This window comes from Elephantulus edwardii, unplaced genomic scaffold (assembly GCF_000299155.1).
Source record: "Elephantulus edwardii isolate Elephantulus edwardi_28Jun2011 unplaced genomic scaffold, EleEdw1.0 scaffold00237, whole genome shotgun sequence".
Taxonomy (NCBI): Eukaryota; Metazoa; Chordata; class Mammalia; order Macroscelidea; family Macroscelididae; genus Elephantulus; species Elephantulus edwardii.
Genome location: NW_006399987.1, coordinates 3,487,749 through 3,504,287, shown reverse-complemented (window position 1 = coordinate 3,504,287; position 16,539 = coordinate 3,487,749). Strand labels below are relative to the sequence as shown.

General features: G+C 47.1%; 1 protein-coding gene across 1 annotated transcript in view; it reads right to left on the bottom strand.

Annotated features, from left to right (window-relative positions):
• Window positions 1-4,420: 4,420 nt before the first annotated feature.
• The window catches only part of TSPAN16 (tetraspanin 16), a 23,033-nt gene continuing 10,914 nt past the window's right edge, over window positions 4,421-16,539 (bottom strand). The window contains exons 3-8 of the mRNA XM_006898853.1: window positions 16,328-16,402; window positions 11,281-11,385; window positions 10,363-10,419; window positions 8,665-8,817; window positions 6,374-6,457; window positions 4,421-4,462 (exon numbers count right to left, since the gene is read on the bottom strand). Coding sequence (XP_006898915.1) covers window positions 4,421-4,462; window positions 6,374-6,457; window positions 8,665-8,817; window positions 10,363-10,419; window positions 11,281-11,385; window positions 16,328-16,402 — 516 coding nt within the window. The remainder of the gene's footprint in view (window positions 4,463-6,373; window positions 6,458-8,664; window positions 8,818-10,362; window positions 10,420-11,280; window positions 11,386-16,327; window positions 16,403-16,539) is intronic.

Here is a 16,539-nt window from a genome sequence, read left to right as displayed (position 1 = left end):
TTCCCCTCCTGCGCTGTCCCTCCACCCTCCCAAGCATGATATCCCTCTCCAAGGACCTATCCCTCCTTACAACATGTCCAAAGTATGTCAGACAAAGCCTCAGAATCTTTGCCTCCAAGGAGCAGCCTGGTTTAACCCTCTCCAGGATGAATCTGTTTGTTTTCTTGCAGTCCAGGGTTCACTCAATACTCTACTCCAGCACTACAGCTCAAAGGAATCAATTCTCCTTCTATCCTCCTTAGTCATTGTCTAACTCTATGTGAAACCAAGTTTCTTTCTGGAGACAAGTATTTTGAAGCTAGGTTTCACATACTTTTAGGTACATGGCCAGGAGGTTCTGGTCCCTGGAGAAGGTTATCATGCTCAGAAGTGTTGGACAGCACAGGAGAGGAAGACCCCATTTGAGATGAATTGACACGATACAGGGGACAATGGGGGCAGGTGTGTTGGAGTCAGTGAGACTGGCTCAGGACAGGGCAGGGTTCAGAGCTGTTGTACATAGGTTGCTATGAGTTGCAAACACCTCAACAGCACACAACAACAACAAACAACAATAGGCACTTCTTAAGTAGGAAAAGAGAAAGGAACTATACAAGGGGTTGATCAGACAGGCAATTAATTTCTTAATCAATTGCAATTAATGTTATAAAACAAAAGGTGTACGAATGACTGAAAAACCAATATAAATTGTAAACTTTCAGGCCACATGCATTTTTTTTAAAAGATCATGTTACCTATGAAGAGCGAGAATGATCCTCTCCCAGTCTATATGCTTTATTTTCTCTTGCCTACCTGCCCTTGCGGTGTCTCTTTGGAGACTAAGGTGCACCTGATACAGACCATGGTCTTTGCAATCACTTGTTATGGATCAGAGAGTTGGACAATGACTAGGGAGGATAGGAGAATTGAGCTGTGGTGCTGGAGAAGAGTATTGCATGTGCCCTGGACTACTAGGAAAACAAACAGATTCATCCTGGAGAGGATTAAACCAAGCAACTCCTTGGAGGCAAGGATTCTGGGGCTTTGTCTGACATACTTTGGGCATATTGCAAGGAGGGACAGGTCCTTGGAGAGGGACATCCTGCTTGGGAGGGTGGAGGGACGGCGCAAGAGGGGAAGACCCTCTATGAGATGGATTGATTCAGTGACTGGGGTAATCAGGATGAGTGTGTCAGAGGCAATGCGATTGGCACAGGATAGAGCAGGGTTTTGGGCTGTTGTACATAGGGTCTCTATGAGTCACAAATGACTCGACGGCACATAACAACAACAACCTGCCCTTGCTAAAACTCTGAGTAGAATGCTAAATAGAAGTGATAAGCGTGCGTATCCTGGTGGTCCTGCTCCTGGTCTAATGGAGAAAGTATATAGCATTTCATTGTGAACTATGATTTTAGCTGTGGGGTTGGGTCCCCACTCCCCATGCCTTTTACCAGTTTGAGAGAGTTCCCTTCCATTCCCTGTTAGTTGAGTGCCTGCATCATGAAATAATATTGTTGTTTTCCGTTCTCCATTGTTCTTTCCTTATCTATCAAGGAGATGCATGGCATTCCTAGAATACATCTTACTCGTTCATACTGTAGACTCCTTTTTCTTAAGTTGCTTGATTCAGTTTAGGGAGCTCTGCTGGTGTAGATTGTAGGGTGCAGCTCCAACGTGGGCACCTTTCTGGTGGTTCAAATGTACCAGCAGTTCCATGGGAGAAAGATGGGCGAATCCCATGTGATTTACAACCTTGAGGAAACCCACTGGTGGTTCAGCTCTGAGTTGGTTCTGATTAAATGGCAACAAGTTTAAATTTTTTGAGATTTAGTTGGCTAGTATCTTGTTGATGTTTTCTTCATTTGTATTTAAAAGAGATGCTGATGTGTAGTTTTTGTGATGGTTTCATTGCTTCTAGTTTTTTGATGACTTTGTCTGTTACATCTAGGTAATCCAAGTTTGTTGATGTACACATGTTCATGGAACTTCCTTTTAATCTTTCTTATTTCTGTGAGACCAGTGATGATATTTTCTCTTTCATGCCTAGATTTTAGTAATTTGAAAGTTTGATTATATGACATATCTAGATATGAATCTCATTAAATTTATCCTACCTGGAATTTAATTGCACTCCTTCCTTGAATATGTGGATTAATATTTTTTCTAAAATTTGAGAAATTTGCAATTGTTATTTATTCAAATGAATAAAGACAGGAGAAGAATTGATGCCTCTGAATTGTGGTGCTGGAGAAAAATATTTCATATACTGTGGAATACCAAAGGAGTGAATGTGTCTGTTTTGAAAGAAGTGAAGTTAGAGGGCTCCTTAGAAGCAAGAATGGTGAGACTTTGTCTCACGTATTTTGGGCATGCTTTTAGGAGGCCCAGTCCTTGGAGAAGAACAGAACTCTTGGAAAAGTAGAGGCTCACCTGAAAAGAGAAACACCTTCAACGAGATGGGTGACATAGTGATGGCACCAGTGGGCTTAAACACAGCAGAGATTGTGATGGTAGCATAGAGTTTTGTTCTGTTGTCATTGAATCTCTTCATGTTAGACCTGACTCAAAGGCATGGAACAACAACATTAATTCAAATATTCTTTATTAGGATTTCCCCCTCATTGTCTCTCCCTTCCTTCTGGGACTCCTATTGTACATATGTTGGTCTATTATCAGTTCACAGAGCTCAAAGCGTCAGTTACATGTTTCTTCTTCCTTCTTTTCCTCAATGCCTGGACTTCTTCATGAACAAGTTCCTGCTGACCCATTTTCCCCTCAATAACGAAGACCCTCAATGCTATGTATTGACACAGTGACTGTAACAATGGGCTCGAGGTTGGTGGAGATTGTGAGGATGGCACAAGATTGAACAAGTTTGTGATCTGTTGTACACAGGGTCCCTATGAGGTATAATCTACTTGATGACACCTAGCAACAACAACAACAACAACAACGGGGACCATCTTTCCCTCTTTCTTTATTGTCTTTGTAAATTTTTGTTGTTGAAAACTAGATATTTGAAATAATTGAAGCAATTCTGGAAATCAAGTCCACTCTCCACACGTCTCAAAGTTATTTGTTGCTGCTGCTGTTTGTTCAAGGACTTTTCTAGACTAATTGTATAACCTTTATATCCTTTGTTCTATGGAGTCAAAGTGCCCACTTACGGCTCTGTTTGATTAGCTTAGTGGTTGATGTGAAGAGTTTTCTTTTTTTTAAAGAAGTCTTAAGCTTCTAAACTGGGCAATCTTTTGCCAATATTTATTGCTCCACTTATTCTGCCAGTCACAAACCATATTTCATCCTGTTGTTGTTATGTGCTATTGAGTTGCTTGTGACTCATAATGACCCTGTGTACACAAGCCCCAAACTTTTCTCTATCCTGTACCAATCTCATTGTCTCTGACACACCTATCCCCATTGCCCCAGTCACTGAATCAATCCATCTCAACCAGGGTCTTCCTGTCTTGCACTGTCCCTCCACCCTCCTAAGCATAACTTCCCTCTCCAAGGACTGGTCCTGATTTGCAACATGTCCAAAGTCAGATGAAGCTTCAGAATCCTTGCCTCCAATGACCAGCCTGGTCTCACCATCTCTAGGACCAACCTGTTTTTTCTCCTAGCAGTCCATGGTATATTCAGTATTCTTCTCCAGCACCAAAGCTCAAAGGCATAAATTCTCCTTCTATCATCCCTAGTCATTGTCCAGCTTTCTGATGCATAGCAAGTTATTGCAAAGACTATGGCCCGGATCAGGTGCACCTTAGTCTCCAGACTGACATCGTTGCTCTTCAGTACTTTGGAGAGGTCTCTGATAGCAGACTTTCCAAGTGCAATTCTTCTTTTGATTTTCTGGCTGCTGGTGCTAAGAGTGTTGATTGTGGAGCCAAGCAGACTGAAGCTGTTAACAGTCTCAAACTCTTCACCATCTATCATGATGTGGCCAGTCAGGCCAGTGGTGAGGAATCTTTCATCTTTTGCAAATCTGAGTGGTATGAAGATCAGGGCCAATGTAAGAAGCAAAAAGGGTTTCCATTTATAGTGCTGGCTTATTGATTAGCCCTTGTGTCCCTAAACCTCCTATGGACTGGACTCTGAGCAGATTCCTTCCTTACACAGGGTCTAGTGTTACCGCAGTGAGTGATCTTCAAGGTTCTTCATTGCTGCATGGAGAACTCATCACCTGATGCCTTTTCAGTCTCTGTCCTGCCTCAGGCGGGATGCTTTTCAAACTCATGTAATAACTTCCTACAGTCAGTTCACACTTGCAGCAGGCAGGGCATCACATGCCTCTGATGACGTGGCCTCTCCCAGGCCTCCCAACAAACACTGGGAATTTCATTTACAAAGGACAGTGGCTGAGGCCCTGGCCGCCCAGTTAGGGAGCCAGTGAATGATAAAACAAGGACTGGTACCCAGAGACCTAGCATTTGCCCACTCAGGACTCGTCCCCCCAGTCAATGCAGGGCAGGCTCGTTAGCTGGGTGTGGAGGACACATCCCTGAAGTGAGGCAGCCTTGTTCCTGGCCTGAATTAGGACTGAAGCTCCTACAGCCCTCCTCCTGCCCTCCCTTTGCAGTTGTTGTGTTGTTGTGAGGTGCCATCGATTTGCCTCAGCCCCATATGCCATAGAACAAGCACCTAACAAGGCTTCTGTGCTTCAACCTGTCATTGCAGCCACTGTGCCAATCCAGCTTGTTAAAGGTCTTCTTTGTTTTCACGAAATTTCTGCTTTACCAAGTATGATTTCTTCTCCAGGGACCGATCTCTCCTGGTAACAGCTCCAAGCAGGTCTCGCATTCTCACGTCTTTTTTTTTTAAAGTTATTATTTTCTCTGTGTGTACCATCAAATCAGATCTGACTGGTACAGGAGGAGATTGTCCCTCTTTTCCAGCAGAGCATCTGGTGGGTTCGAACCATGTACCTCTGGGATTGCAGTGCAGCTTCTTGCTACTAGGCCACCAGACCTCCACCATTCTCACTTCTAGGAAGCACGCTGGCTGCATTTCTTCCAAGATGAAAAGGTTTGCTCTTCTGCAAGTCCATGGTCTGTATACTCTGCATTCTTTGCTATAATCCAAAGGAATCAATTCTTTGATCTTAGCTACATCACTAAGAAAAGCACACTCTTTGAAATGGCCTCTCTTTCCCTCTGCCCCACGTTATGTGTCTTCCTAACACATCATTCTGTTCCTGAGTCTAGAGATTTTGGTCTGTTTTGCTCATTTCTATGTCCCTAGTGCCAACAACAGCGCATGGCATACAGTAGGTGTTCAGTAAGGTTTGTGAAAGGAAATATGAATGTTTAAGCTCTTCTCATGGTTTCTTATCATATTCAGAATAAAAGTCTAATCTCTCATAAGATCCTGCACAATCTGTCCCCATCAACTCTCTGCCTTCTTCTCCCACTTTTACCCTCCTCACTCATTCTATTCTAGGCATGAGGACTTCTTTGATGCATCTTGAATTGTTGTTGTTAGGTGCCATCAAGTCAAGCATGACTCATAGCAACCCTTTGAACAACAGCTCTAAACCCTGTCCTATCACATGTCATTTTCACCATTGCTGCAGTCACTGTGTCAATCCACCTGGTTGAGGGTCTTCCTCTCTTTCATCTACCCTCCACTTTTCCAAGCATGATCTCCCTCTCCAAGGAATAACCTCTCCTAACAACATGCTAACGTATGTGACATAAAGCTTGGCCATCTGTATCACCAAAGAGCACTCCAGTTGCACTTTCTCTGAGACATCTCTGTTCTTTTGACCTTTCATGGGGTGGATATTCAGTGCTCTTCCCCAACACCACAGCTCAAAGGCATCAATTCCTCTGTCATCTTGATTCATTGTTCAGTGCTCAGATGCACAGGATGTGATTGAAAAGACCGTGGCTCAACTCAGACACATCTTGGTTTTCATACTGACATCATTACTCCTCAGTAATTTGTTGAGGTCCCTGACTGCAGACTTTTCCAATGCAATGCATCTCCTGGCTTACGCTTGAATGTTGTTGTGTTGCTGTTGATTATCTTTGAGTCGAGCATGACTCATAGCAACCCTATGAGCAAAAGGCCTGAAGCTTCTCTACAACTATCAACATTTATCAAAGTTCCTAATTTCTAGAGGCACGTTATTTAGGAAGTGGATGCCACTCAGTAAGCCTTGTTTATTTATTCCTGCACCTCAGGATCTTTGTACCATCTCTTCTATCTTCCTTCACAGATATGATCACATTACCTCCTCAGAATATTGCACAAAAGTCACCTCTTCCAGGCAGTCTTCTCTGATTCCCTTCTCTAGGGGTTTGGACCACCTCCCTTGTTCACACCTGTGTCCCCAGCACCCAGAAGAGTGTCTCAATGGGAGAGGTTGATGTGTCCCAGGGTGCCTTACCTGTATTGCCATGGCACCCAGCGAGCCCCCACTCAGGATGTGACTCTGCATCTTGGTTATTCTCATGAGCTTGGGGAAACACCCCTGAAGATGAAAACACATGGGTGCTGGTTAAGGGCTCGTGGACTCTGGGTCCCTGTCAACCCATATCCCTTGGGCCATCCACACACCTCTCAGACTTAGGGAAGAGAAGGGAAGGGGACAAAGCCTTTTTAGACTGTCGGCTAAGAGGCACAAGTGAGGCTGCTGGTAGCTTCAGTTTCTGCGTTGAAGGAGGTTTGGGTTCTGAACCTAGTCTAACCACGTGTGACAGACAACAGGGGGGCTCTTTGACTCCTCTTTCCACTGGCTTGTTTTATAAAAAAGATCAAGAAAGGTGTGGTGTCAAGAGTTTACTGTTCAAGAGAGCTCTGGTGGCCTAGTGGCAAGAAGCTGCGCTGCAATCTCAGAGGTGCACGGTTCGAATCCACCAGATGCTCTGCTGGAGAAGGAGGGACAATCTCCTCCTGTACCAGTCAGATCTGATTTGACGGTACACACACACACACACACACAAAATAATAAAAATTTTAAAAAATAGTTTACTGTTCAAATCAACTTTGACTTTTCGCCACTTAAATTGTTGTTTGGTGCCATTGTATTGAGTATGACTCAGTGACCCTACGAATGACAGATCTGAACCCAGTCCAGGTGGAAACTTCACAGTGACAATCAGCTAGATGGTTGACACAGTGACTGCAGCAACAGGCTCGGGTGTGTCAGAGATTGTGAGGATGGCACCAGGTAGGACAGGACTCCTACCTGGGGAGAGAGGCTAGGGTGGGTATAAAAGAATCATTATGGGATTTAGTTCGCTTTAACTGAGAAGATTTAGCAGCCAAGATGGGACTCTCACTACCAGCAAGGAAGAGGAAGGAGGGAATTCCTCGGGGTCAAAGATTCCTGTGACAGTCAGAACGGGTTCTAATGAAAGCAGCGGCCACCTCAGCAGAGGAGTGGAGACTGCCATGAGACAGAGGGACTTGGGACTGCTGCCCCACAGAGCCAGGGCCAGGGATTTTCTCCCAGGCTTGCTAGGGGACCAAGGGAAGATACTTTGTAACACTGACCTAAACCATGAAGTTAAAGGTCAAAGGGCATTCGAGCATACCTAAAGAAGCTGCCTGGACCAAGGAACTGTACACTTGAGAAGCTATGTAGCCAACCTGAATTGTCTAATTGGTTAACTTCTCTAACAAATCCCAAAACCATGACTTGGGTTCTAAGAGATCTGTGTGGTCATCGCAATGGATTTTGGACCCAGTAAAGCAGTAAGATCAGTGTTGGGATTAGAGAAGCAGGGGCTGGAGTGTGGGAGACCACGCCTGACCTTATGGGAACTGGTTTGTCCTGTGGATGTGTTGATGGAGGACAGTTCCTTTTGTGGAGTTAGTAGAGGTCAGATATGGCCAATCCCCGTGCTACCTACATTCTTATCACATACGGTCAACACAGACTCAATCTTGGAGGGGTAACAGGGATGAGAAAGGAAAAGGAGGGAAGTAAAAATTGATAAATTGGGTGAAGGAAAAAGCAATAATGGGTTGATTAGACATTATAATTAATCAATTACCTTAATCAATGATAATCAATGTTATAAAATTAAGTGCTTAGAAAAAAAAAAATCCCAGCCTAGAAAAAGAAATCCAATCCCAGCTGTCAAAGTTATGTGACCCTGAACTAGTCTTGTCCCTACCCTTAGCCTCAGTTTCCCTATCTGTACAGTGGGGTTGGTAACTCCTGGGACTGAGTCATCCAAACAAGCTGAACAGCCAGTGAGAACTGACATCTCCTTCTCCCAGGCTCCTGTGCTGGGGCCCCCTCCCCCCCAAAAAGGCAGCTTTAATCAAAGGCACCAGCCCCTCAGGGTCCACTGAGGTGACACAAGAGAGTCTGTAGTTAGAGGGGGTAAAATGTGCAACAATGAATGAATGAAAATCTAACTTCTCTGTAAACTTTTGTTAAAATGACAATTAAAATAAAAATGTTATTAAAAAAAAAAGAGAGAAAAAAAAAGAGTTTGGAGTTACCTTCTGGTGGATGATGGCCTGAAAATCTAACTACTCTGTAAGCTTTTATTAAAATGTCAATTAAAATAAAAAATTTTATTAAAAAAATAAAAAGAGAGAGTGTGGAGTTACCTTCTGGTGGATGATGGCCTGAAAATCTAACTACTCTGTAAGCTTTTATTAAAATGTCAATTAAAATAAAAAATTTTATTAAAAAAATAAAAAGAGAGAGTGTGGAGTTACCTTCTGGTGGATGATGGCGGCAGACACGTTGCGCCCGTCACAGAGCACCCTCATGCTTGCTTTACAGCAGCTCTGGGGGTAGGCGAGGCCTGTCGCCGTTTCAAAGGAGGAGCCAGAAAAATCTGTGTAGTTCCTCACCCCACAGCACGTTAGCTGGGAGAGGAGAGGAAACGCTTAGAGATGGCCTTCAAGTGATGAAAGGGTCAGAAGAATAGAAGTTACAATATTACAATACCTTGTGACACACAACTGCGGGGCTCAGGCCCTCCATGCCCCCGTCACGGGGGTAGATGCTCACCTCCTGAGTGTGGCCTGAGGCTGGCTCTCTGTTCCTCACCTCCCCACCCTCATCACCTCCCCACCCTCATCACCTCCCCAGCCTCTTCTCTCAGGCTCACGAGGGTCCCTGCACTCTCCGGGCTCCAGCTGGCCCATCTCGTCTGCCTGCCTCAGACACACTCAGCACACTGCAGCTTCACGGCCATTTAATGCCATCTCTTCCTTCTTTCTGGAACGTTCTTGCCTGAAATATCTGTCTGTGTGCTCCCGCCCTTGTTGCATTCAGGCCCCTCTCCTCACAAAGGCCTGCCCTGGCCCTCCTTTCTGAACGAGCCTCGCATCAGCTGGTTTGGACACATGTAACCAAGAGCTCCTCAATCTCAATGGTTTACACCTTGCTCATCCTACACGTCCATCACGACTGGACAAGAGAACTCTGGCTACTGATGTCACTTGGGATGGCATGGTCACCATCTAGAATCTTCCCTCTGCTGTCATGAAACAAAAGAGAGCCCTGGAAAAAAAAAAAAAAGAGAGAGCCCTGGAGTGCCTGGGATCCACAGACATCCTTCTGCTCATTGGTCAGAACTCATCACGTGATCTCCCGGTTAACTAGGCGGGGGTGGTTGTTGTTGTTAAGTGTTGTGAGTCATAGATGATTCATGGTGACCCTGTGAACGAAAGTCCTCGACACTTGCGTGACTTTCATCCTCTCTACAGATTCATAGGGTTTCTGGAGGCAAGCTATTTATGGGAGTGGATGCCACTCCTGCTTCCAAGCTTGTTTCAACTGGGGAGCTCCACCAAACACTGTCCACCATGGGTAACCATTATCACATCTGACACATCAGTGTCACAGTGTTCAGCTTCACAGCGATAACAAGTTACCTCCGTACAGCAAGTGGACAGACCAGGGCTATATGACCTAGAAGAATGTTTGACCAAAAGCAATTTAAAACAGGGCCTTAGGGCCGTGGATTACAGTCATCCACCTTTGGCTTGGTAGCATTGCTTTCGGTCCACTAGGCCAACTGGTCTCTCTCCATTCTGTTAAGTGCTGTAAGAGCCACTTAAAACCAAAGAATTCCTTCTAGTAACGAGGCGGCCGAGTGGACACAAAGATGCAGATCTTTGTGAAGACCCTGACTGGCAAGACCATCACTCTTGAGGTTGAGCCCAGTGACACCATTGAGAATGTCAAAGCCAAAATCCAAGACAAGGAGGGCATCCCTTGACCAGCAGCATCTGATATTTGCGGGCAAACAGCTAGAGGACGGCTGTACACTCTCAGACTACAACATCCAGAAAGAGTCCACCCTGCATCTGGTGCTGCGTCTGCGTGGTGGCATTATTGAGCCTTCCTTGCACCAGCTCACCCAGAACTATAACCATGACAAGATGATCTGCCCCAAGTGTTACGCTCGTCTGCATCCCTGAGATGCCAATTGCTGCAGGAAGTGTGGGCACACCAATAACCTGCACCCCAAGAAGAAGGTCAACTAAGAGCCCCCTCTTCACTGGCTCCCTTGCCTCTGGCAGGTGGTCTTCTCTGAGCCCCATGATCCTGGGCCCTCAATAAAATCTCTTTCACTGAACTGGAAAAAAAAATTCCTCCTCATGACCCCACAGGACAGGATACAATTATCCCACAGGGTTTCAAGGCTGTAATTGTGACAGAAGCAGGTGGTCCAGTCTTTCTTCCACACAGCACAATCCTCTCCTGCATAATCTAACCCCATTTCTGCTTTCTCCTGAGCCCACCCTCCTCGTGTATTCTGGTCCAGGCACAGGGCTGCTTTGCTGAATGAGACAAGCCACGTTTATTCCTGCCTCAGGGCCTGGCGCCAGCTGTTCTCTCCGCCTTCCTGAATACGATCACACGTCACCTCCTCAGATCATATGCAAAGGCCAGCTCCTCCGAGGAGCCCTCCTGGTTCCCTTCTCTATCCTGTCACCATGGCTGACGTCCTGATGACCATCCATTTCCCAACTAGAACATCCGTCACCTCTGCCCTAGCAGGGATTCTATGAGTCAGCTAGCAACCAGGCACGTGACCACCGTGCCACCATCCTGCCGGATGCTAAGAGTTGACAACATTTCTAAGCAGTTGTCTGTCTCCCCAGCGCCCTGCACAGCAGCACCTGGCAGGGAACAGGCTTTGATAAATATTAGCTCAAGGATGGTGTAAGGGAAAGGTGGACTTGCTCTGCCAGTTCACGTGTGTCCGCCCCTCCAGAGCCTGGGCTCGATCCCACAGCAGATCCTGGGTCAGGATCCTGATCCTGGAAACTGGCTCCTGGCTCGTCCTAAACACCAGGCGCGAGACGGGGCCTCACCTTCGTCATGGCAGAGCTCCACTCCAACGAGTACTCATCCGGCTTGTCTTCTCTGTAGTTGGTCTTCAGGGTCTCGAGGACGTGCTCGAAGGCCATGCTCTGAACCTTTCAGGAAGAACCCGGAAGCAGTTCAATGACACCCAGGTGACGAGAGCCCAGCCAAGCTGCCACTGGTGGACAATGAAGAAGGGAGACCGAGGACGATTTGATGCCTCTGCACTGTGGTGTTGGGGCATTGAATAGACCACACAGTGTTTGGGAACAAGTGTAGCCAGAGGTGCTCCTTAGAAACAGACTTTGAGTCTTCATCTCATGTATTTTGGGCGTGTTGTCAGGAGCGGTCAATCTTTGGAGAAGCGTCATGCTTGGACAGGTGGAAGTCAGTGAAGAGAGGAGGAGCCTCAATGAGATGGATTGACAGTTGTTGTTGTTATGTTACCCCAGTCACTGAATCAATCCACCTCATAGAGGGTCTTCCCCTCTTGCGCCGTCCCTCCACCCTCCCAAGCGTGATGTCCCTCTCCAAGGATCTGTCCCTCCTTGCAACATGCCTAAAGTATGTCAGACGAAGCCTCAAAATCCTTGCCTCCAAGGAGTAGCTTGGTTTAACCCTCTCCAGGATGAATCTGTTTGTTTTCTTGGCAGTCCATGGTACATTCAATACTCTTCTCCAGCACCACAGCTCAAAGGCATCAATTCTCCTTCTATCCTTCCTAGTCATTGTCCAACTCTCTGATGCATAATAAGTCATTGCAAAGACCATGGCCTGTATCAGGTGCACCTTAGTCTCCAGAGAGACACCGTTGACAGAGTGACTGCAAAAATGGGCTTAAGTGCGGCAGGGATTGTGAAGACGGCGTGGCGTGGACCAAGGTTCCATTTCTTAGGGTTACTATGCACTGGAGTCAACACTCAACAACAACTGCCCCCTCATCAATTCTGCTCACAGAGACCCTGTGAGAAAGAGCAGAACTGGGTTTCCAAGACTATAAATATTTTTTTTATTGTATATCTTCTTCTCTGGAAGCAGGAGCGGCATCCACTTCCGAAATGGCTTGCCTCCGGAAACTCTATGTACGAACAGTGCTCAGGCCATTCATTCATAGGGTCGCTATGAGTCGTCTATGACTCGATGGCATCAAACAACAACAACAACAACATATCTTCTTCTAATCATTTATTCACAACTTTCTTATTAAACTCTAATTAAATATCAGAGTTTAACAAAGGATGCAAAAGCACTAAGTCAAGTTCACTTCCTCTTCATGAGGCTCCTCTTCTGACCGAGGTCTTTACTGTTGTGGAGTCCTAAGAGAATGGCATCAGCTTCTAGTATAGTTGTATCTGTTGTTGTTCCCAGGAATCTAGACGTAAGCTCAAGACCTAATAGCCGAAGTCGCACTCTGGTTCCTTTTTGTTATTTCTCTCCATCCACTTCTGGTCTTTTACATACACAGTGAAACTTGACAGCAAAATCTGTATATTTTTATAGAAGCCGATTGGCATCTTTCACCCAAGGAGCAGCTGGTGGATTCCAACCACTGACCTTTAGGTTAGTTATTGTGTGCCATCGAATCAGAGCCAATTCATAGCTGGCCTTCCAGTGGGTTTTCAGAGGCAGTAAATCGCACAAGAGAGGATTGCCTGTCTTCCTCCTGCAGTGGGTGGATTAGAACCACTTGCCTTTGGAATGGCAGCACAGCGCCTCCCCACCAGGCCACCAGTAGCTGAATACTTTGACCCACAACACTGCCAGGGCTCAAAGACAAGGATCCCTGTTTGCTGAGATTCCTTGTGGGAAAGCTGGGAGGCTGGGACCCTCCTCCTTCTGCTTCTGTCCCTTGTCTTACTCTCAGCCCAGGAGGCCTGCTTGACACGAGGACAAACTCCGGTCTCTAGGGTCCCCGAGACAGGGACAAGGACGTCAGCGGGTCTCTGGAGTCGAGCGCATGTGGTCGTCCCCATGACAAACGATTGAATCATTTGATCTTTGGGATCGCCCACACACTGCTGCCCCCACAGTGTGGCTGGGACCTGATTACGGAGCTGAATATCATCGTCAGCCGCCGACTCAACACAGAAGGGGCTAATTTAATTTTCTATTTTTTTAAATAAAGACTTAAAAAAAAATTCCCCCCCAAAATGGTAATACAGTCACATGTTTGCATTTTTAAAAGCACAGAAGGATAGACCACAAAAAAAAATCTCCCTCCTACCTTTTCCTCTCAGCCAAAAAGTTCTTCCCACTCCCACTATGACTGTTACCGTTTCCTGTGTCCCCGAAGAGAGTCTGTGTGTCAAAGCAGAGCATAGCGTCATCGTCTCCCTCCTTGTCTTGTAATGCTGTGGTTTTTATGCAAGTAGCACACTCATGGTCGAGTCCCTGGGTCTCCTGCGGATGCTGTACATGTCATGTGCATGTGTGTTGTTGGTGTGGATGTGTTATTTGCCAAAGGAGCTCGGGCAGCATAGTGTGTTGCTCTGTGCCAGCCTGCTAAGCAAAAGATCAGGAGTTCAAACCCATCAGCTGCTCTGAGAAAGAAAGAGTTACAGCCTTGTAAACAGAATGTGAGAATCAGTGTGGCTTTGTTTTGGGGTGATTATTTGAGCAAAAGATATGGTACTTTCATTGCTTTGAGGCACACCGTTTGAATCTACCAGTTGCTTCATAAGAGAAAGATAGGGAATCTCTTCTCATGCAATTGCCTGCCTCTGAAAACTGACCGGAGGTGGAGGGTCAGCTATGAGGCAGTTCTGACTTGATGTTACAAAGCAACTCATTGCAGAGCCCTGGGGTGGTCTTGTTGTTCTGTGCTGTTGAGTTGCCTGTGACTCATAGTGACGCTATGTACATCAGCTCTGAACCCTGCCTTGTCCTGAGCCAGTCTCATTAATTCCAACACACCAACCCTCATTGCTCCAGTTATCAATCCATCTCATCCGGGGTCTTCCTCTCCCGCACTGTCCCTTCACCTTTCCGAGCATGATGTCCTTCTCTAGGACTGGTCCCTCCTGACCACGTGCCCAAAGTATGTGAGACGGAGCTTCAAAATCCTAGCTCTCCAAGGAGAAACTCGGTTTCACTCTCTCCAAGACAGACCTATTTGTTTTCTTGGCGGTCCATTGTATGTTCAAAACTCTTCTCTAGCACCACAGCTCAAAGGTATCAATTCTTCTTCTGTCATCCTGGCCTAGATTAGATGCACCTTAGTCTCTAGACTGACATCATTGCTTTTCAGTACTCTGGAGAGAGGTCCCTGACAGCAGTGCAATTTGCCTTTTGATTTCCTGACTTCTGATTGTGGAGCTGACAGGGTTAACACACTGCGGTGTTATGGAAAAGCTGATGGTTTGAGTTCACGCAGAGGTCTGGGAAGAGAGGCCTGGCAATCCATTGAAAAACCAGCGATAGAAAACCCCACAGAGCACAGTTTGACTGACATGCGTGGGTCTGTCACGAGCTGTAAGCAATTCAACGCTGATTAATTTTCCTCATTGCTGGGCGTCTTGCTTTCCTCATGTAACAACCACAGTGGGTGGTCCCATCCTGTGCACACCGGCCTGGCTTCTGTCTGTCCCCTGGGACGGCCTCTCAGCCACCTGGGGAGCAGGCAGAGATCAAGGCTGCTCGGAGTTAGCGGATCAATACCAGCTTCCTGATCCAGGAGGGGTGGTGGTGTGATGCCTGAGGACTGCATCCTACAGGACCCACAGGGAGAGTTGATGGCCTAGCGATAAGAAGCTGTGCTGCAATCCCAGAGGCATGCAGTTCAAATCCACCAGCAGCTGTGCTGGGGAAGGATGGGCAATCTCCTCCCATTTGCTCCTTCTGAAAACTCACTGATGGGTCGGTTCTGACTGGACAAGCACAAAACAAGGGGCCCCTCTCATGCCTTCCCTTCCCGGCCTCACTCCCTCTCAAGTGCTTCCTGGTGGAACTGCTGCTCGGTCAACCACGTGCCTCTGAATCCTGGCCTCCGCGGGAACACAGGCACTGCCAGAGGCTCCCGCGTCCCGGCCACTGGCCCTCGTGCCAGAGCCGCCTCCTTCCTGGCTGGCGCCATGGGCTGTTGCCATCTAACCGGCCCGGTGCTGGCCAGGACTCAGCAACAAGACTGGCCTGCCTGGCAACGTCACCCGTGTCACCTGCGTGTCTGGAGAGTTCCCAGAGGCTATTGGGACAAGGCACCTGTGTTTTTGCCATTTCAACGTTTTTATGCCAAACAGTCCTCCTTAAGGAGTGAGTGCAAAACCACAAGAAGCTTTTCTCATTACTGTTCCTTCTGCTCCCCTTCCTGGACCTGGCGGTGACCCCCTGGATGTCAGGGGGTCTCCCCAGAGTTCTCAGTGGCTTAGCTTTGGGGATTACCTCACCAGGCCTTTCTTCTGACATGTCTTCTGGTGGATCCAAACCACCCACCTTCCTGTTTGCAGCCGAGCATGTTAACTCTTTGGAGCTCCTACACCCAGCCCTCTCCCCCTTAACCCCCTACCCCACTTCTGATTCTAAAATCAAAGCAAGGCGAGCTCTGGTGGCCTAGTGGCAAGAAGCTGCAACTGCAATCTTAGAGATGCACGGTTCAAATCCACCAGATGCTCTGCTGGAGAAGGAGGAACAATCTCCTCCTGTATCAGTCAGATCTGATTTGACGGTACACACAAAAAATAATGAAATAAAATTAAAAAAAAAACCCACAAAGCAAATAGAACTCCTGTGGCATCTACAGTTCATGAAGATCCTTCTATTTCTGAGGCTGTAAAATCTAAGAAGAGGAGACTATCCACTTTTCTCCTTGAGAGGTAGGATAGTGGATTCAAACCTCCAACCTTTTGGTCAATGCCCTTCACCAGCAGGGCTCGTTCTGAGGCAGGAGGCAGGGGTGGGGTATGCATTAACCCTGTGGGTTGCCCGGTGGCTCAGCTCTCCGCGCCTCTGTGGAGGCACCACCCCAGGAGCCATGTCACCCTGGCCCAGTGGTGGTGGGGAGCTGCCTCTGGGCAGGCTCTGTTGCTTCTGGAAGCAGAGCCCGAGCCTCCCTGTACTTACAATTGGGAAGAAGGTGAGGATGGCCGTGGCCACTGTGATTTCCATGAAGACGATGATACTCAGGGACAGGAAACACTGGAACACAGAGGGGGTGGGGACAGTGACAACAGTTCCCCGCCACAGGCCACACAGGCTCAGCGCTGTCCTCAGTCCCCACCACAGGCCACTCAGCTCAGTGCTGTCCTCAGTCCCCACCACAGGCCACTCAGCTC